The sequence below is a fragment of the Chamaea fasciata genome, unplaced genomic scaffold (genome assembly GCF_029207755.1).
Source record: "Chamaea fasciata isolate MVZ Bird 193981 ecotype frontalis unplaced genomic scaffold, bChaFas1.0.hap1 SCAF_22, whole genome shotgun sequence".
NCBI lineage: Eukaryota > Metazoa > Chordata > Aves > Passeriformes > Sylviidae > Chamaea > Chamaea fasciata.
Window position 1 is genome coordinate 7,620,242 of NW_027094107.1, and position 17,238 is coordinate 7,637,479.

At 40.2% G+C, this 17,238-nt stretch overlaps 1 protein-coding gene across 2 annotated transcripts in view; it reads left to right on the forward strand.

Annotated features, from left to right (window-relative positions):
* AMMECR1 (AMMECR nuclear protein 1) overlaps positions 1–17,238 on the forward strand; it is an 81,248-nt gene that overhangs the window by 39,763 nt on the left and 24,247 nt on the right. For both annotated transcript variants that reach the window (XM_066202319.1, XM_066202318.1), the window contains one exon: positions 10,589–10,699. In XM_066202319.1, the coding sequence (XP_066058416.1) occupies positions 10,589–10,699 (111 nt within the window). The remainder of the gene's footprint in view (positions 1–10,588; positions 10,700–17,238) is intronic.

Consider the following 17,238-nt stretch of genomic DNA (forward strand, 5'->3'; position numbering starts at 1 on the left):
TGCAATCTAGAATGCATTGATTTAATAGTAATTAATTTATTCCAGCTGTTGAGTTAGTGAAGTCTGAATTAGAGGGCAAATTCACATTCTTCTGAGGCTTGTTCTTTGGCACCTCTTGCATTGTCGTGGGCTTCTTGTAACCACTTCCAAAATAATTGAATGTTTGCTAAATTTTCAGAGTTAAACGTTCTGAAAATAAATTCTAGAAATCTGAAAGTAAGTGCTAATGTATCTTCTTGTTGTGTGCTTCCTGGTGTTTCAAGTCTCTTGCAAGCTACTGTCAGGCAGTGGACCTTTAAAATACGTCATTTAAAATGAGAAGGAACCATGATTTTTAAAGGAATCATTTTGAATCTTTGGTTGAGCCGCAGTCTCTCCTGCCAGCTGACACTTTGGCATACAAGTTTTGTAACATCTTATTACTCTAAAAAATCCTGTGTAGTTTCAATTTTCTTCCTTAGGTTTCTTTAAATATTTCTCAGTCCTTTGAACCAAGTTCCACTTAAGCAGAAAACTCCTGTGTGGTAATTTCTCCCAGGCTTGGCAAAGTCCAAGTTTTTGGCATAAATTGTTTGCTCATCTGTTTATGTTGTGCCCTTAGGTGCTTCTGTCTCAGCATGCATCGTGCATTTGGCAACTAACAGAAAGCATTTTAAAGGTCCAAATGGATGCTTTTATGACTGTGCCTAGTGTCTTGTATGTATAAAGTGTCTGAACTTAATTAAGAAAGTTATTTTCCAGAACGAATTGCATACATTGCATTGCCTGCTTCTATTCACTGACCTAATATTTTGAATGAACAGCGTGTCTCACAGTTAGCTGAAATTGATTAAAACGTAAGTTATGATTCATCTGTAGCCGGAGAATCCCAGTTATGGCTCTAATAAAATTTTGTGTGACCTTTTATTAACTGTAACTCCTGATTTTTTCACTGATGGCTTGAGTAACTGCTTCAAGTAATATTTCAGCAGAAGGAAAAAAAAAAAAACCAGTTTATGAAAATGCAGTGGTCACTGGCAAATTGGGTAAAACTGGCAAGTCTAATCAGAGTGAAAAATTCAGTATCTTCACTGGCAATGAGAACAGACATTTGTAAGGTGATCTGTGTAGGCTCTATAAAGGTAGGGGTAGTTTAAGGTGCTGTCTGAACTCTATGCAAAACAACGTTTGCTTGCTGCTGGTTTGCAGTAAATATGCAGCAACTACTTCTGAGCATGGAATTGTTTTCTCTCTTAAAAGAATGGAAATAATGCTGTGGCACAAAGCTTCCAGACTTCTGGTGCTTGGAAAAAATGCTTTTTCTCTATCAAATTTCAAAACTAATTTTACGGCTGCGTCACTCTGCTAGTGATAGAAGGGGAAACGTGCCTCAAAACTAATGTTTGCTGCATTCTTGCTGTGACTTCTAAGGAAATAAAAATATGGGAGCTGGAGCTCTTCTTACCTGATTCCTTTAGCAATGTCTTCAGGTCTTTTCTGGCCTAGAAGTTCTGGGGATCTTACACAGCTTTCTAAACCACGTTGCATGTGGTGTTCTTAAAACACGTGGGTTTGGATTCATTCATGGAATTTCAGAGAAGTTTTCTGCTGAATCCTTTCAAAGCGTGAATTGCGAAAAAGTTCCTGTTGAAAGGACGATTCTTGCAGCGGAAATATTTTGTCTCGATTCCAGTCTGTGCTTGGAGCGGTCACAAAGTACACCTGTGATCTTTGGTGGTCCTGAAATGGCTTCAGTTCTGACTTGCAAAGTGTCCAGTTATGTTATTAGGCTGGCTATTTTGCCCCCTTTAAAATGCTTTATTTTGGCATGACTGTCTTTAATTGAGGACTGCTTGGTCTTCCTGGAGTGGAGACCATGGTGTTGCTTTGGGAGGATAGATAGTGCCAGTCCTTGTTAGTTTGTTAATGGGTGCTTTGTTAACGTGTTGGGGCTCATTTTTAGATAGAAGAGCTGCTTGTGGTTGGAAGTTGCTCACTTTCTTTGAAACTTGGGTGGGGAGGTGGCTGCAGCCTGTGTGCCTTGAAAAACTTCAAATGCAGCCAGAGTTTCTTGATAAGTATTTTCCTGCCGTTTCTGTCAAGAGCTTCCTGTGGGATCATAAAATAGTGGGATGTCTTCTGGGGAATGAGAAAGGTGGAAATACCAGCTTTGCTTTGTGAATAGCTCTTGTTAACAAACCAGTAGCTTCAATGTATAATCTGAAGTTAGTTCAGTTTGATTACGGGTGGATAACGACTAATAAAGGTATCGAGGAAACAAAAGTATATTTCTTCAGGGCATTTAAAAATGTCCCGTAGAAAGTCATGATCAGGTGACTGCAGATGCTGTAGTAATAATGTTAATAATTTGTAATGTCACTGGATTGATTTATTAACTTCACAAAGTCTGATTTTTCTGCTCTGGTTCATGATTGTGCAATTGAGGAAGAAAAAATTGCTTAAGTAGGTCAGAGCATAAACGTGAAGAGTTCTATAATGTGTATATATATTGTTACATAATTTTATTAAATATTGCAAATTATGGTGCGTTAATAACCTAGAATGTGGTGACACTTGTTCTTGGGTGCCTTTGACATTAGAGCAGCGGAGTTTTATCTGGAGTTACAGTCCTTCCCCTGGATGTGTTTAATAAGCATGTGTACTGTCTTGAAAGATTAAGCATTACTTTGATAAGAGGAGTTCCAAAGAACCTTAAAGTCTGCATTTCAAAATTCAAACCCCACTTTCTCGTAACTTTTTGCTGATTTTTTTGGGGGGAACATGCTGAATGCTCCAGAAGTTTTAATCAAAATGAAGGTTCCAGAATTTATGAAACAAATAGAGACTTATTTAATGAGGGTTGAGGACTTTCTCCCTGACTTGTAATGGGCATGTGGAATGCAACAGCTTGAGTATTACATTATTCCTTCCCCCTCTTTTTAAAAACTGGTCGCAAAGGAAGATATAAGTATGAAAAAGGTGGAGGGAGGACAGAAATGGAAGAGGAAGTGAAACAAGTGAGGGAAGGGGAAGAAAGTCAAAAAACACACGGAATAGAGAAATGAGCAGAAGAATGAATTTTGAAATCCAGTGAGTTCAGAGTGCGATGGAGGCAGGAGTGCACGCTTCTTCTGGTCACATCTCAGATTGTGTGAGGGTGATAGCGTTTATCAGGGGAGTGTTACATGTTTATGGCTTTGTTACAAACAGTGTACAGTCCAGCAACTCCTGATCTGGTGCTTAATAAGAGCCAGAATCATCTAGGCCAAGTGCAGAGCCGTCCTATCTGCTCTCCCACGTATGGCACTGCCCTGCTCAGATAAATGTGCTCCCCTAGAAATAGTCAGGGGATGTCTGTCCTCCAGCTGCATTGTTCCAGACCTGTGCTGAGGGACTGGCGGGCTCTTTTAATGAAAAGAATATGTATGGAACAATAAGCCTTTTTAAAAAGCAGAGCTGATTAATTATTGTGTTTTGATACCTTGGTGTTGAAATAGAGATGGTTGGTTGGTTTTGAGGAACAGGTTTCTGTGTGTTTACCGTGCTGGTCGGGACTTGGGTAGGATTAGCAGAAGTTTGCAAGGTCGAAGGCTAAACCTGGCTAGTCAGGTGAATATGGGAGAGCAAGGGACCACGGTGTGCGTGATCATGGAAATTTCTGTGGTAATACCCCGGTGAGGAGCCTTGTGTCCTAAGGAGGCTGTAACCCCCTGTCCCATTCTGGTCGTGCTGTTCTACATCGCTGGCTTCTGTTACTTAAAACTAAGAGACGTGTTCTACTCGAAATTCAAAGGTGAAAAATCTTCTCTTTTCCCCAGAGTTCTTTCGTTTCTCCAGTCTTTTGGGGAGCATTGAATTTTCCATTTTATTCTTCCTTGCTTTTTTGATTCCTCCTATCTACTCTTTAATCATGTGCTCCCCTCCCTGTTTTGTGTGGGTGCCGGCTTCATGCCACTGTTCTTCATCATTGCAAGGAATATTTTCAGTTTGGAATGACTAATGGTTTCCCTGTTGCACGGATGATTCTGACAAGAAATAGTAAACATAAAGGCTGTGTTAACATTACTGTTGCTAAGATCAGCAGCCAAGGAGCTGGAATAACCTTGTGATACTGCATTGGCTAATGCTTGGGTCATACTTGGAAAGCTTTCTTCACAGCTGTATGGCTTAGAAATATTTTTAAGGCTGATTTATTTTATTTTAATTAAAAAAAAAACGCTTCTCAATTAAATAACATCGCCATATCCACACATATCCCTTCTGGCCTAACTGCGGAGGATCTCTGTTGGATATTTATTTTAACTTGATCTTAATTTCTTGGAGATACAAACGGCTTTAGTGACTAAAGTACAGCCTTAGGCTTTGATGCTCTGAAGATACTCAACTCTAGATTACTTCAGTTAATCATTTAGCATCTATCCAGATGTATAAACCTGACACCTGCTGACTAAGGTATAAAACAGCCTGATGAGGTTGGCGTTTGCGGCAGACAAGATCTGCGGTTGGAGCATTGGTGGAGTGTTGTAATTTGAAGCAGTCTGGGCTGATGAACTGGTGTGTCCTCTTGGTTACGGTGTGCGTACTCAGCTGGGTGACACATCAAACACAGCTTATACCCAGTTGTAATTATAATGTTGGGAACTTGGGGAAGAGGAACACTCCATTTTAGAGGACAGCTCAAGTGTCTTCCCTGAAATAAAACATGTTATATAGGCCTGAAGACTCATTAGTAACTCTGAGCAGTGAAGTGAGTAATTAATTCACCTGGAAGGAAGATGCCATCCTGAGGAATTTCCAGGTGTGTTGTGACCTGTAGGACTGCAGGCTTGAGTGACTCTACTGCCCTGAGAAATACACTATGGCCAATGTCAGCGTTTGGAAGGTTGTTTCTTTGGAGTGCACTCTGAGGAACTGTAGCTATTCAAACTTTTTTTAGCAGCACTTAATGAGCTATACATAACCAACGTGTGTGATTTGTGAGGCACCCGGGGTTTTGTTACGTGTAAATATTTATTTTAGCAAAGTGAACAGCAAACACATGTCGCAGAAACTCAGTTTGTTTCATCAACTTGAGGGAGATCCTCTTGTGAGAGTTCAAGGGAGGTGGTGCAAAATCCTGACTTTTCTCCTTTCTTTGGATGTTTTGTTGTTCATGTCTGACTGAGCATTCAGACTGAGCATACCTAAAATTTCTTGTTGTCCCTTTATGAATTGTTAGTTGTGCCTTCTCTTTCCTGGCCTGCTGCCTGAGCTCGTGGAGTAGAGTGTGCAAGAATAGCAGCGCTGATGCTGCAGCTGAAGGAGCACACACATAGTCTGGCTGTATTTGTGAATTTATGTCCTTTTTTAAAATAAATTTTTAATGTGACCTTAATTAAGGCTTCGTAGGTTCTTTAGAAATGACCTACCAGGCAGCAGTTCTTTTATTTTTAACCCTGATTATACTCTTGTTTAAACTAGATATTCTTAAAATAGTAGCTGCTTTCTGACCTTCCTTAAGATTAGCTGCTTAGATAAGCAGAACTTGCTAACAAATTCACACCTAGCAGCTCAGGTTTGAGGCCAATCTCTCTGGGGCACGTGCTCGTTTCAGGAAAATCAGCTCCAAATGCTGATTTCTGAAACACTGCAGTCGCTCTTCCAACAGGGTAAGCCTTGTGTAAAAGGATATAAATGTTAAAATTTCTGGGACTGGGGGAGCAATAGTTGGTTCCCTTGTTCCAGGCACTTGCTGGGCATTTGAGAGCCTGGAGATGCTCAGAGCTGAAGTGGAAGCACTCTGGTCTTAGGAAGGGATGAGTGTGCAGCTTTTCAAAGTGTCACATCCTGCAGCTCTTGGTCTCAAGTGACGTGAGGGCTGTAGAGGCTTTCTTGCCTCCTCTGGTTATAAAAGGTGGTGGTTAAAAACTGTAATTAAAATGTCTATCTAAGTATCATTTTACCTTCCAGTTCATCAAGTGTAATCCTTTTCACTTCAAAGTCCTCCAGGTTTTTTTATTACTTGGAAGTCTTCAAATGAAACAAGCATTTCTCACTCATCCTTTATAAAAGTAAAGAAATATTCTTCATCTGTTACCCTTCCTTTCCCCTGTTCTTCTTACCTTCCCCTACTTTCTTTTCCCCCATAACAAGGAAGAGAAACTTTTCCTACTGGTGGTACCAGGACAAGACCAATTTGTTCCTGGTTCTTGCTTTCTCTCCCACACCCAAACTTGAAGGATCCTTTCACTTTCTTGGTAAATAAGGGGCAGCTTGTATCCAGTGCTGCATTATAATGAAAGAAGATATTTTTAACAGTGCATTCTGCATGATGTCAGTGTAAGTTATTGGCATGATGACTCTTTACTGTGGTAGCTGACTGCTAAAATAGCTTGTGGACTCGTGCTTTCAGTCTCAATATTTTCAGTAATGTATAGCAACAGGTGAGCAGCTGGTTTAGGGGATTTTGGCCGTGAAGCATTCCCAATGCCCTGAGCACACTTCAGCATGATGTATCAGAGACTGTTCTGATACTTGCTTTCAGTGCTTGGATAGGTTTATGCACTGTGGCCTGCACAGGGGTTGTTCCAGTTCTCCTGGAGCTGTAGCAGATTAATGCTCAGGTAAAGTACTGGGCTGTCCTGGTTTTGTCATTGGTGAGGAGGGTATAAGAGCTGCAGGAGCACTGATGGGGTGAGCCAAGCGCCTGAGCTTCAGCCACACGTTTTCTGGCTTGCCTTTAACGTTGGTGTTGAGGGTGTTGGGTGTATTTTAGAGTGTATGCCCCTTCTGATGACTGCAGTTGTATATAAGGGAGTAATATCAGTTGAAACTCACTGTGTTGCAGCAGCCTCTTCAATTCAGTTTTGCAAGTGAGAGGAAAAAACAACGTACATGATCAGCTGGTCTTCATGCAGTAGTGCCTGACAACCCCTATAGCAAACATCTGAAACAGTTCCTGCTATTTAGATTAGAGCTGGGCAAGAGTTTTTGATAAACAGTAAGTTATGCAAGTCTGGATGGTGAGTTTCTAGTCTTCAGGTTGCTTGTGAATTCGCTGTGGCACTTGTAAATAGTTTTGGTAGAAATACTTTTTCAAACAAAAAAAACTAAAATGAAGACCCTTAAGAAAGAGGAATGATTGTCATGTTTACAGGGGCTTCAAAGGGTCTGGGTTTGGTCTCTTCTTCTGTTCCTTTGTGGTTTGAAGTGTCTTCCACCATCTTTCAGCTGCTGATTCTCAGTGGTGCTCTGCAGAACTCCTGTTTACACTGTCAGCAGCATGTTAGGGGTTCCTGGCACCACAAAGAGAAGCTGAACAAATAAATTTCCCAGTCTGGAGGTTCAGGATTGCTCGCTCCCAAGCTTGGAGCTCTTCTGCTTTTATGGTTCATCCTAAACTGAGTAAGAGAACTGCTTGAAGCTAATTAATTAGAGCACCTCCCAAGGAAGTGCAGAGTCTGGTTTGGTGAATGTTTTTTTTTAAAGCTAACTAACAACAACATCTGCAGCTTTCTGACTACATCAAGAGGGAACCAGGCTGAAAGGTGAGAGCGCTCCACCCAGCACGCTCCTTGATTCTTGTGGGATTTGTAGCTTCAAACTTCCTCAGGCAAAGAGAAGACTGGTCTCCAGGATGCCCTGCGTATCCTTGCTGTACATCATTGGGTAGCAAGGAATCCAACCATCTGCCATCTTTCCTGCTTCTTACTGAAGATTTTTAGGTCTAACAGTGTGTTGCTCACAAAAAACCCTTGGTTTTACTTTTAGAAAAACAGGTAACAGATGAAAAAGAAATTTTTTTTCAAGTTGAGAATGAACTGATTTACTTAGCTGCTTTTGACAGGGACTTCGGCTTTAAATTTGCAGTTATGTCAGATAGCAAGTTTATTTGTGGGTTATTGGCTTTAGAACACAAGAATTGCAGGCTTGAGGAAGATAGGCTGGCAGCTGAAGCCAAGGATGCCAATAAAAAGCAAAATAACATCACTAGTAAGAAAAACTCTTTTCTCTCCACAGCTTGTCTAGCTTCTGTGAGCAAGTTTTCTATGTTCTTTGTTTAGTGTAAGACCAGGAATGCTCTCTGAAGGCTTCATTTTAGGCTGTAAGAGTTAGTACTAGAAAGTAGCAGTCAGTGTTTCCTAGTTCAGAGATTCAGGTGCAAGACCCTCCTCTGCAATTCTGTCTGTGGCTCCAAACATGGATGCTTAAGAAGGAGATTTAAACTGGAAAAAAGTGTAGAGAAGAGATGTGATGGTCAGAGTGAAAAGGTCCCCTTTGAGAGGAAATTGAGTGAGCACATCCCGCTCAGCTCAGCCTGAAGAGCCTTCATGTGAATATTTCTGTAAATACTTTGGGGAATAATAGCCAGGAAGGGAAAGAGCTCTTTAAACTAAAGGACAATGTTGGCACAAAGAATAGCTAGGTACAGTCTGGCTGGGAAAACATTTTGGCAGGAACTCAGAATGTTTCCAGAGGTTCTGAACTTCATCGAGGTTTTGAGACAACCTTCAAATTTTTCATTTTGGGGGTTTTGTCTCCATTATCTCTACTTCTAACAGTAGAACATGGATCATTTATGAACAGAATTATGTAATTATTCCTTGCAATAGCAGGAGCCCTGAAGGTCTCTTTTCAGCCTTATTTCTTGGATTTTAAGAGTTAGAATCCTCTTGGGTCACTGACTGTTCTGAACCTGCGGTCCGTATTACACTTTGAAGACATCTGTGATGGTAATTGAGTAATTCTGTTCAGTAGGCTCAGATTTCCTGTGTAGACATCCTCGTACCTTTACTGCCTTCTGGGGAGCAATACAGAAGTTGAAAGGCTGGAAAAACCACCTTTGGTCAGAGTTTGTGTTGTATGGTAATAATGGCTACCAGTGGTGGTTCATTTACCCAGCTGGGTCTGAATGGTGTGTTTATATAGCTCCTACTGCCAGTAGTACAGAAATATATGTTTATAAAACTTTTACATTTGGTCTTGGTACTCATTGACAAGGACCTTCAAAGTGTATGCAAATGTTTCAGCGCTATTTGACATTCGCTGAAGTTCTCTGTTCTTCTCTTGTCCTTTTAAAGTAGCAGCAATGATGCATCTTAGAAGGAATTCAGTTTTGACAGGAAAGTAGATATGTATATGTTTCCCTGAATTACAGCCCTCCACTAAGTGTATTACAGCTAATAAATCTCATAATCCAAAGATAAAGGTCAGGAGAATAATCCTAAAGTCCATTCTGAGTCTTATTCATGCTTATTTCTGTTCAAGGGAAAAGACAGGTTTCAGTGCCTCTGCAATCTAATAATTTTGTTGGTGCCATTAAGGGTGACTGGGATACCTTTCCTGAAAATGTAGTAAAATGCCACTTGTTGAATGGGAATTAAATAGCCCACATTGGTTTAGTAAGGACCCTTTTGTCTTTATGCTTTTCAGTACTTACTAAACAGCTTTTTAAAAAAGGAAAGGGGGGGGCAGTAAAAAAGAAATGAAAGGAAATCTAAAAGAAAACTATGACTTCAGCTTCCTCTTTTATTCATCATCATTGAAAGAAGGGAACTTGTCCAGCTCAGTGAAGTCGAGGAGGAAGTTGCTGTAGCAGCAGGTGATAACAGGTTTTAGCACTTGTGCAGTGACTGATCTGCTCATGTGATGCAATGCACTTTGATTTGTCACCTTGCTTGGGAAAGAGTAAAATTTTTCCTGCTTTTCTTCTCAAAACATCCCTGTTCATCTCAGCGTTAGAAATCTTTGTTGGGGTTGGTATCCAGGAGCCATGTGCACTCCCTGGAGAAATTCAAGTTAGTGTAGTTTTCTCCTGCTTGTGTATTGATTAATGGAATTCTCTGGAACTGCAAGGAGAGGTTTGGTCCCCAAGAGCTGTATGGTTCTCCTCTTTCTGATTAATTTACTGTATGGATTGGTTTGTTATTAGTATTTCTTTGTAACTGTCATGTCATGTGTTCAGTTTAGAAATTTTGCTCTACTTCTGGTCATTTTTGATGTCTTTAAATGCTAACTTGGGATTCATGGAAAAAACATCCTTCCCTCTTGTAGTTCTTTATGTTTAGAGGGCATTCCTAAATTCTGTTGTCTTCCAAGGTTATCTGTTTCTAGCCAGCAGTGTTAAAGACCAAAGTATTTGTGTTCAGGAGGATGGATGGCCGCTGTGACAGGGGCATTGTTCCCTTCCATTAAGGGTTCCTTATACACAGATCTCCAAGGTGAGGCTTTCCCCATTCACAGAGAAGGTTAATGGGTAACAGGTGCACTGAGCACATCGGATCTGTTACCGAGCAGTTTCATTCTGTCCCTAAACTATTTCAGTAATCTTATTTTCTATTATATCACACGAACAATGTTTCTAGAGCAGTCAGAAGAATTGCAGAGGACATTTCTCACTGCTGTGGCCTGCTCAGATACAGTTATTTTAGAGATTTTCCCCCCGTTGCCCGAAATGGAAGGGCAGTGTTGCTGATGTTTCACACCAACTCTATGGCCTGCTCAGATACAGTTATTTTAGAGATTTTCCCCCCGTTGCCTGAAATGGAAGGGCAGTGTTGCTGATGTTTCTCACCAGGTGTCAGAACTGCTCGTGTGGTGACTGTGATGTCTCTTTTCCTCCCCACCACAGCCCGCTGTTTGTAACGTGGAAGATCGGCCGAGATAAGCGATTGCGTGGCTGCATAGGTACTTTTTCTGCCATGAACCTGCATTCAGGACTCAGGGAGTACACACTTACTAGGTAAGAATTTGTTTTCTGTAGCCTTGACTGTACATTTTGAAGTAGTCTGTTGAGGAGGTGATAGGTGTGCTTTTGGTTTGTTTTGGGTTTTTTGGCTGTGTCACTGTACGGGTCAGTGAAAACCTGTGTCTCCTTTTGATGCTAAGAGTATTGCCTGGATATTTGATTATTGGTGTCACGAGGCCATGCTTGCAGTTAAAAACCATAAGCTGAGGCTGTTCTCATTTTATTGGTGTGTAAACTATTCTCCAGTAGCTTATTGTAACTGACTATTACAGTATTTTTCCAGTTTTCAGACAAATTTTAACCTTAGTAGTTAATGTCAGGCCAGAAGACCAGAAAGTCAGATTTGGGGATTATCCTATTCACACTTCTAAAACAGCAGGTATTCTCACCTCTTCTCCATCAGGTGCTTCCAATCAGCTGCAGTTAATTTAATGCTACAAATTTCCATTACATGTTACTCTTCAGATACATCCCAGCCCCTGAGTGGGAAGCTTCTGGATGAGGGAGGTAAGTGATGATAATCCTTCACTCCCTGGCAGCATAATCTTCATGTTTTGATCTACACCTAAATTCATTCACCTTAATATTGTTCCATTTCCTTTGCATAGAGTGAAAACTAATAAGTTTATCACTAGAGCTTATAGCAAGCTTTCTACTTGTTTTTCTAAGAGTTTTCTTAAGTTTATTCTCTAAAGAATCAATGGAATTTAGTACCTCTCGGTTACAATAGACTTTTATTGTGCTTTAAAGTAGAAGCTGTATTCTGGCATGTGTAAACCTCTAAAATTGTCATCACTTTAAATAATTAGTGCTTCCTGATCACTTTAGATTTGAGGCTTTTGTCCATTACAGGATCTTCCTTTTTGCTGTTGAAATGCCTTGTCCCTCCTGGCATTAAATAATAGTAGAATGGGAGATGTCGTTTCTTACGTGTCTCTCTAGTTAGTTGCAACCTGAAATTCATTTCCTGTTCCTCTGCTGAGCTTGAAGAAGATAACTGCTCATCTCCTGGAGCCCTTACAAACTTCTGAAAGACCTAGTTACCTTTACTGTGTTCAATTTATTTATTGTGCGCTCTGGAATCCTTCTGCTGGTGTCCTTTAAAACCTCTGCATTCAAAATGGTCAGTGAGAAGAACCTTGTAATAAAATTCAAAGCGATTTCTTTGTTGAGGGTTGAAAGGCTTAAAATCTTAACCATTAGTGAGCCAGGCTGAATGAAAAACAACTTTCCCCCTGTACTGGAGAGTGTTTCGTTTAGGTGTATGCTTTACAGTGCCTGATCGAGAACAATGAGCTTGTACAGCAAATTTCCCCCTGAGGCTAGGAGCGAGGTGATAGCTCAAGGAAAAAAAAAAAAAAAGGTTTTGTTCCTCATAGACTTTCTCCATTCTCACAAATCAGAGAGGGCTGTACTCTTAAACACCTTTAAAATTGGTTATAAGATCCCTGCCGCTGCATTCTGACTCTGAAAGCTGAAGTCAAAGTACATGGAAAGTGATGAAAATTAAAGGGAATGGAAATAATTTCAGTGCAGTGTTTACAGGATGGCCACATGCTGTGGAAGTCTATACTGGGCTGTTCAGAGGGTAGATCAGTAATTTTCAAGGTGAGGAAAATGGAACTACATAGCAACCTCTTTTTAAAGATATCTTCATAGATATAGAAGATAGAATCTTCATAAGCACTTCAGTTGCTTTAAAATAAAACATAACATTCAGTGCATATTGGGTATTGTTACCTTTTATGGTAAATCTTTTTTATGCTTATGGTACCTAAAATGTTTCCAGGTTGCATCCTTTTTTTTTAAATAACAACCAAACTTGAAGTATCATCACTGAAGCATAGAGGTCATATCAGAATGTACAAAAAAGGTGTTCCCTTCTATCACTCATTATATAAAAAATGAAAGAGGGTTATTTGTGATCAGTTTCCTTCTTGTGGTCAGTCTTTTCAACTCTGGGGCTTCCAGAGGAGGATTTGAGGAATGAAAGAAGCACCACTGGAATGTCCATGGGCTTTGAGAGTTTGCAGCTCCACAGGCCTCCCTAGGAAGGATTAGAAATGAGGACATCCCAGCTTGCTCCGGCAGTTTGTGGGTAACAGGCTGCTGCAGAAGATGTGACAATTCCTGAAAGGGAAGAGCTTACTCAGGAAAGGCTGGAATTAATCAACAAAGTCATCAGAGAATGAGAATGGGCTCTGCTGCAGAAAGTGGAACCTGACCAAAACCTTCAGTTGAGGATGCAGTTCAGATGACTGCTGACTTTATTTTCCTTTGATACTGGGAGGCGCTTTGCTTCAGTTATTTTGGAGATATAAACAGAAGGAACAGAACCAGGTTGTTTGTCTAATTCATTCTTTTCAGCACCTTCTGTGGAATTGTGGCCCAGCTTTCTCAGTAAAATGGTTCTCCAAAAGAACAGCTGTTTTTAAATGCCCTGGTGCTTAGCAATCAAAATATCCACAATCCCCTTCACACATGATTTTATTGCAAATATGCTGGATAGTCCTTAGGATCACAGTAAATAAATGTTGTTATTTCTGGTGGTGATCTCTGGCTGTATGACATACCAGGGTGTGGCATACACAAATCTCTATCTGCATGCAGTAGTGTAGTTCCTTTGAAGCAGCATCATGATCATCTAGGAATCTGGAGTGAACAGTTTCTTTCATGGGACACCCCCACCCGACACTTTTTCGGGTCTGTAACCAAAAATGGTGGTGATCTGTGACCATTTTGAGCTCTGTAGGTTGTGCTGATATTGCCAGTATGTTCTAAACAGGAAATTTATGTGGAATGATTCATCATTAATTGGATGCATCTGCCTAAATTCTGAGGAGGGATGAGAATACCCATAGTTAAAAAAGCTATTACTGCATTCCTTATAAAATCTACGTGTTAAATTCAATTTTCTCTGCAGTTATAGAAGTGAAACACAGTGGAAGGGATCTGTATTATTAAAATCTTCTGCAGAACTTTATGGGGGGAGAGAGAGAGATTCAGACTTGGTGATTTCTATTTCATTTTACTAGGAGGTAAACCATGTCCAAATGTTCTACAGTGTTGAATATTGCATTTTAGAGTGAAGAAATTTTACCGTGGGCAAAATAGTCCTTTAGACTGAATGTGTTAAATTGACTATCCCACCTGAATGCATAAAAATAAACCAATCCAGATTATGAAAAATACCTTGTGTTTTACAGCTCCTTCAAGAAAATACCCTGAACTTGGAAGCAGGTTACCACAGAATTTCATAACAGGTTGATCAATTACTTTTTCATGTATTCTGTACAGCAGTAAGGCTCTAGGTTTTGGCACTGGAGTTTTGAACTGCTGCTTTTATACTCTTGGGATACTGAACAAAATGGTTTCAATTCCTCGTTTTAGTTTTTAATCTGTTTCATGGAATTCGAAGTAATATTTTGTGCCTATTGGATGTAAAAGTCTAGGTGCATAAATTTCTAACTTTGTGTTGGTTTAGCCCATCCAGGCTAGAATATGTATTTATTTTAGGTAAAGGGAGATGTTCCATGGCAGAGTCTGCAGAAGGAAGAGAAATTGGAGGACTCCAGGGCTTAAGTGCATTAACCTAATGGCTGAAAACTGGGTTTAACCCACCTTCCTTTAACTAGCATAGACCTGTCTCTACTGACTGTGTGATGTAATCAGTCTTTTTGTTGTGTGTTCTACTTAACCACTCCACCTGAGGGAAGTGGCCTCTTCTCCTCCAGGCTGAACATCTCCAGCGTAAGCAGCTCTCAGTTCCACCATCATATTTTCCATTTTGACAACATATATTTTATTGCCTTCCTGAGTTACAAGGTTCTGTGGGAGTGATTTCAGAGCATCCCACATTCCTGGGGGGTAGGATTGAGGTGCCAAGCTGACACTTGAGAGGGTGTGCTGAGTGCTTTTCCCCGAGATTCAAGGACACTGAAGAGGTTGCAGGGCTGCTGTTGTGCTGGTTTGGGCCCCTTGGGGTTGGTAGCTGATGTTGCTGTGACATGGGCATCACCCAGGTTTGGGCAGGTTCTGCTCACCCACCAGGCAGCAGCAGAGAGAGGGGTTTGTTCTCATCTCTTTGTAGCAATTTCCAGTCGCGAAAACTCCTTAGCAAAGAAAGAGGTGTCTGAGCAGAAGCTGTGTTTGAAAGACAGCGGGAAATACACGAGCACTGAACATTTATTATATACACGTGCACATTCATATATAGCACATAATATGCAGCACAGATGTGTTCTGAGCCAGAACTGGGCTGAAGTGTATTAAGGCAGCTCAGCATTCAATTTCCCTTCACAAATTAGAAGATATATATAGATCTGTAAGTATTTATGATGGCGTTGCCCTCCAGAGGTATTAATAATATTGTAGCTTCAAACTCCTTTTCGTTTTCAAAAATGCTGTTGTTAAAAATATAAAATTAAGGGTTTAGCACTGTGATCTTTAAGTATTTACTGATTACCTCTGTTGAAACTGAGGCAAAATTATTTTAACATAGATATTTTGTACTGGCTCATGGCTTGGCCTATCATTTCATCTCTATATAGATGAGACTTTACTAAAACTTGGAGCTGTTCATATTTCTAAATTTTACCCAAGCCAATAAAAGCTAGTTGCTTTGACTCTGCTCTGACTTTACAAATAACAAGCACTTTAATTTGGGTAAATCCTAAGATGTGTTCTAGTGGAGTATATGTTTATTAATAAAAGGGCTTGTGGTGTAAACCCAGAATAACAGAAAGTCCAAATGAAGTATATAAATCTGAATTTATTGAGCCAGGCTTAGTTACTCTGTGTGAGTCAGTTCAGTAAATAGGTCTGTAATGATTTTATGCACACAGTGCCAGGTCGTTACTTCAGGGAACTGTTGCTTAACAGAACTGTTTGCTGCCTTCTCTCAAAGGGCAAAGCTAAATACCATACTGGCTCTTTAAATGAAAAAAAAACACCCCAAATTTTTGTTTTAATGATGGGTTAAACGATTCTCCTTGTTTTGTTAGAAAGGAAAATCTTGTTGTTTAGAAGAGAGAAGCGTGTCCTAGGGAATATACATCTTTTTGTGTATTGCATGTGTTGAGATATTAATAATTCTGCCTTAATTTTTTTCTTTCTTTAAAACCAAACAAGCAAAACAAAACCCCCTGGTTTTGCAATTGTGACTCTATTATTCCCGAGAAAAACCTTGCAAGACCCTTGGACCTAATGGTAGATGAGAGTCTGTTTCCTTAGCAACACTTCTTGAAAGAAAGCAAAGGAAAATGCCACAAATGGAAGGACAGTCCTTAGATGATTATCTTCATGAAAGGAGGAGAGCATAATGATGCTGTCCCAAAGCTTTTTCAATAGATCCTGGGTTATCAAATGTTGATAACCATTTCACTGTTTTTCTGGGAAAACTGAATTATAGAATGTGAATGCTTTGGCACAGGAGAATGCATTTCTGTGTTTTGTAGAGCAGACTTACTCTGGGAGTTGACTGTTTATGAAAGGTACCTGAAAAAGCAAGGAAAAATGAATTTTATAATTAAAAATTACTACAAAACTGCTGTATCTGTATAAATGAAGTTTGTGGGGGCGCTCTATGAAGTTTAGAGGGGGCTTTACTGTGAGTTAAGCTTACTGTCATAAATTTAAGATCCCAGCAGTAGAATTTGGTGTAACTAAGGAAATGGCCAGATTTTAAATACTCATTTCATTATCTTATTTCAAAGACACGCATTAAAAATTAAAAGAAGAACAGTTTCAGAAATGTTCTTCTTACAAAAAGACGTGCTCGAGCACGATAACTTTCACGAGTTGATGTAACTTGTGGTATTTGGAATAAATCAGGAGCTGCTGAAATCTGATTGAATTGGCTCTGTCCAAGCAGTTACTCAGAATTTCCAGATGGGTTTCAGGGAGGAGCCATGTCATTTGTGACTCCAATCTTTCCCATGATGATCTTGCATTTCATGCTCTTCCCACACAGGCTCCTATTATGTGAACAAAATGATGCATGCCCTGTAAGTTCAAAGGCAGAGTTCTAGTTGAGTTGAAACACCAGTTTGATCTAAGTCAGACACTTATTTGTCTGTGGATTTTACTTGACAGAAGTGTTTGGGAGGGAAGGGTGGAGGCAGGGGAACTGGCCTCCCTGGCTTTCCTAGCAAAGCTTTATATTGCCAGAACTTACTTCTCCTTGGCAATACTTGGTACTTCCGTGGGTTTTAGTCAACTTCTTAATCTCTTTATATGATGATCTTTAAGGGGAACATCACCAAAACATTGCCTAAAATTCTTATTCTAATGACATTTGCTTTCTTTTGAGACTCTTGGTGACTTAGTGATTTCTGAAGTGCCACAAAGATGTGCTGAGCTGTGGGCCAGTGCTGCAGAATACAAGATAAGAGTGTGCTCACAGCGGGCAGAGGCATGGGTGAAGTGTGTCCCAGGGCACTTCCATTGCAAAGAAAGGATTTGTCTGGTTGGAAACAGGACAGAATGGAAAAAGTTGGCGTAGGAGTTACCTGCTTCTGGGTGAGCTTTTTCCT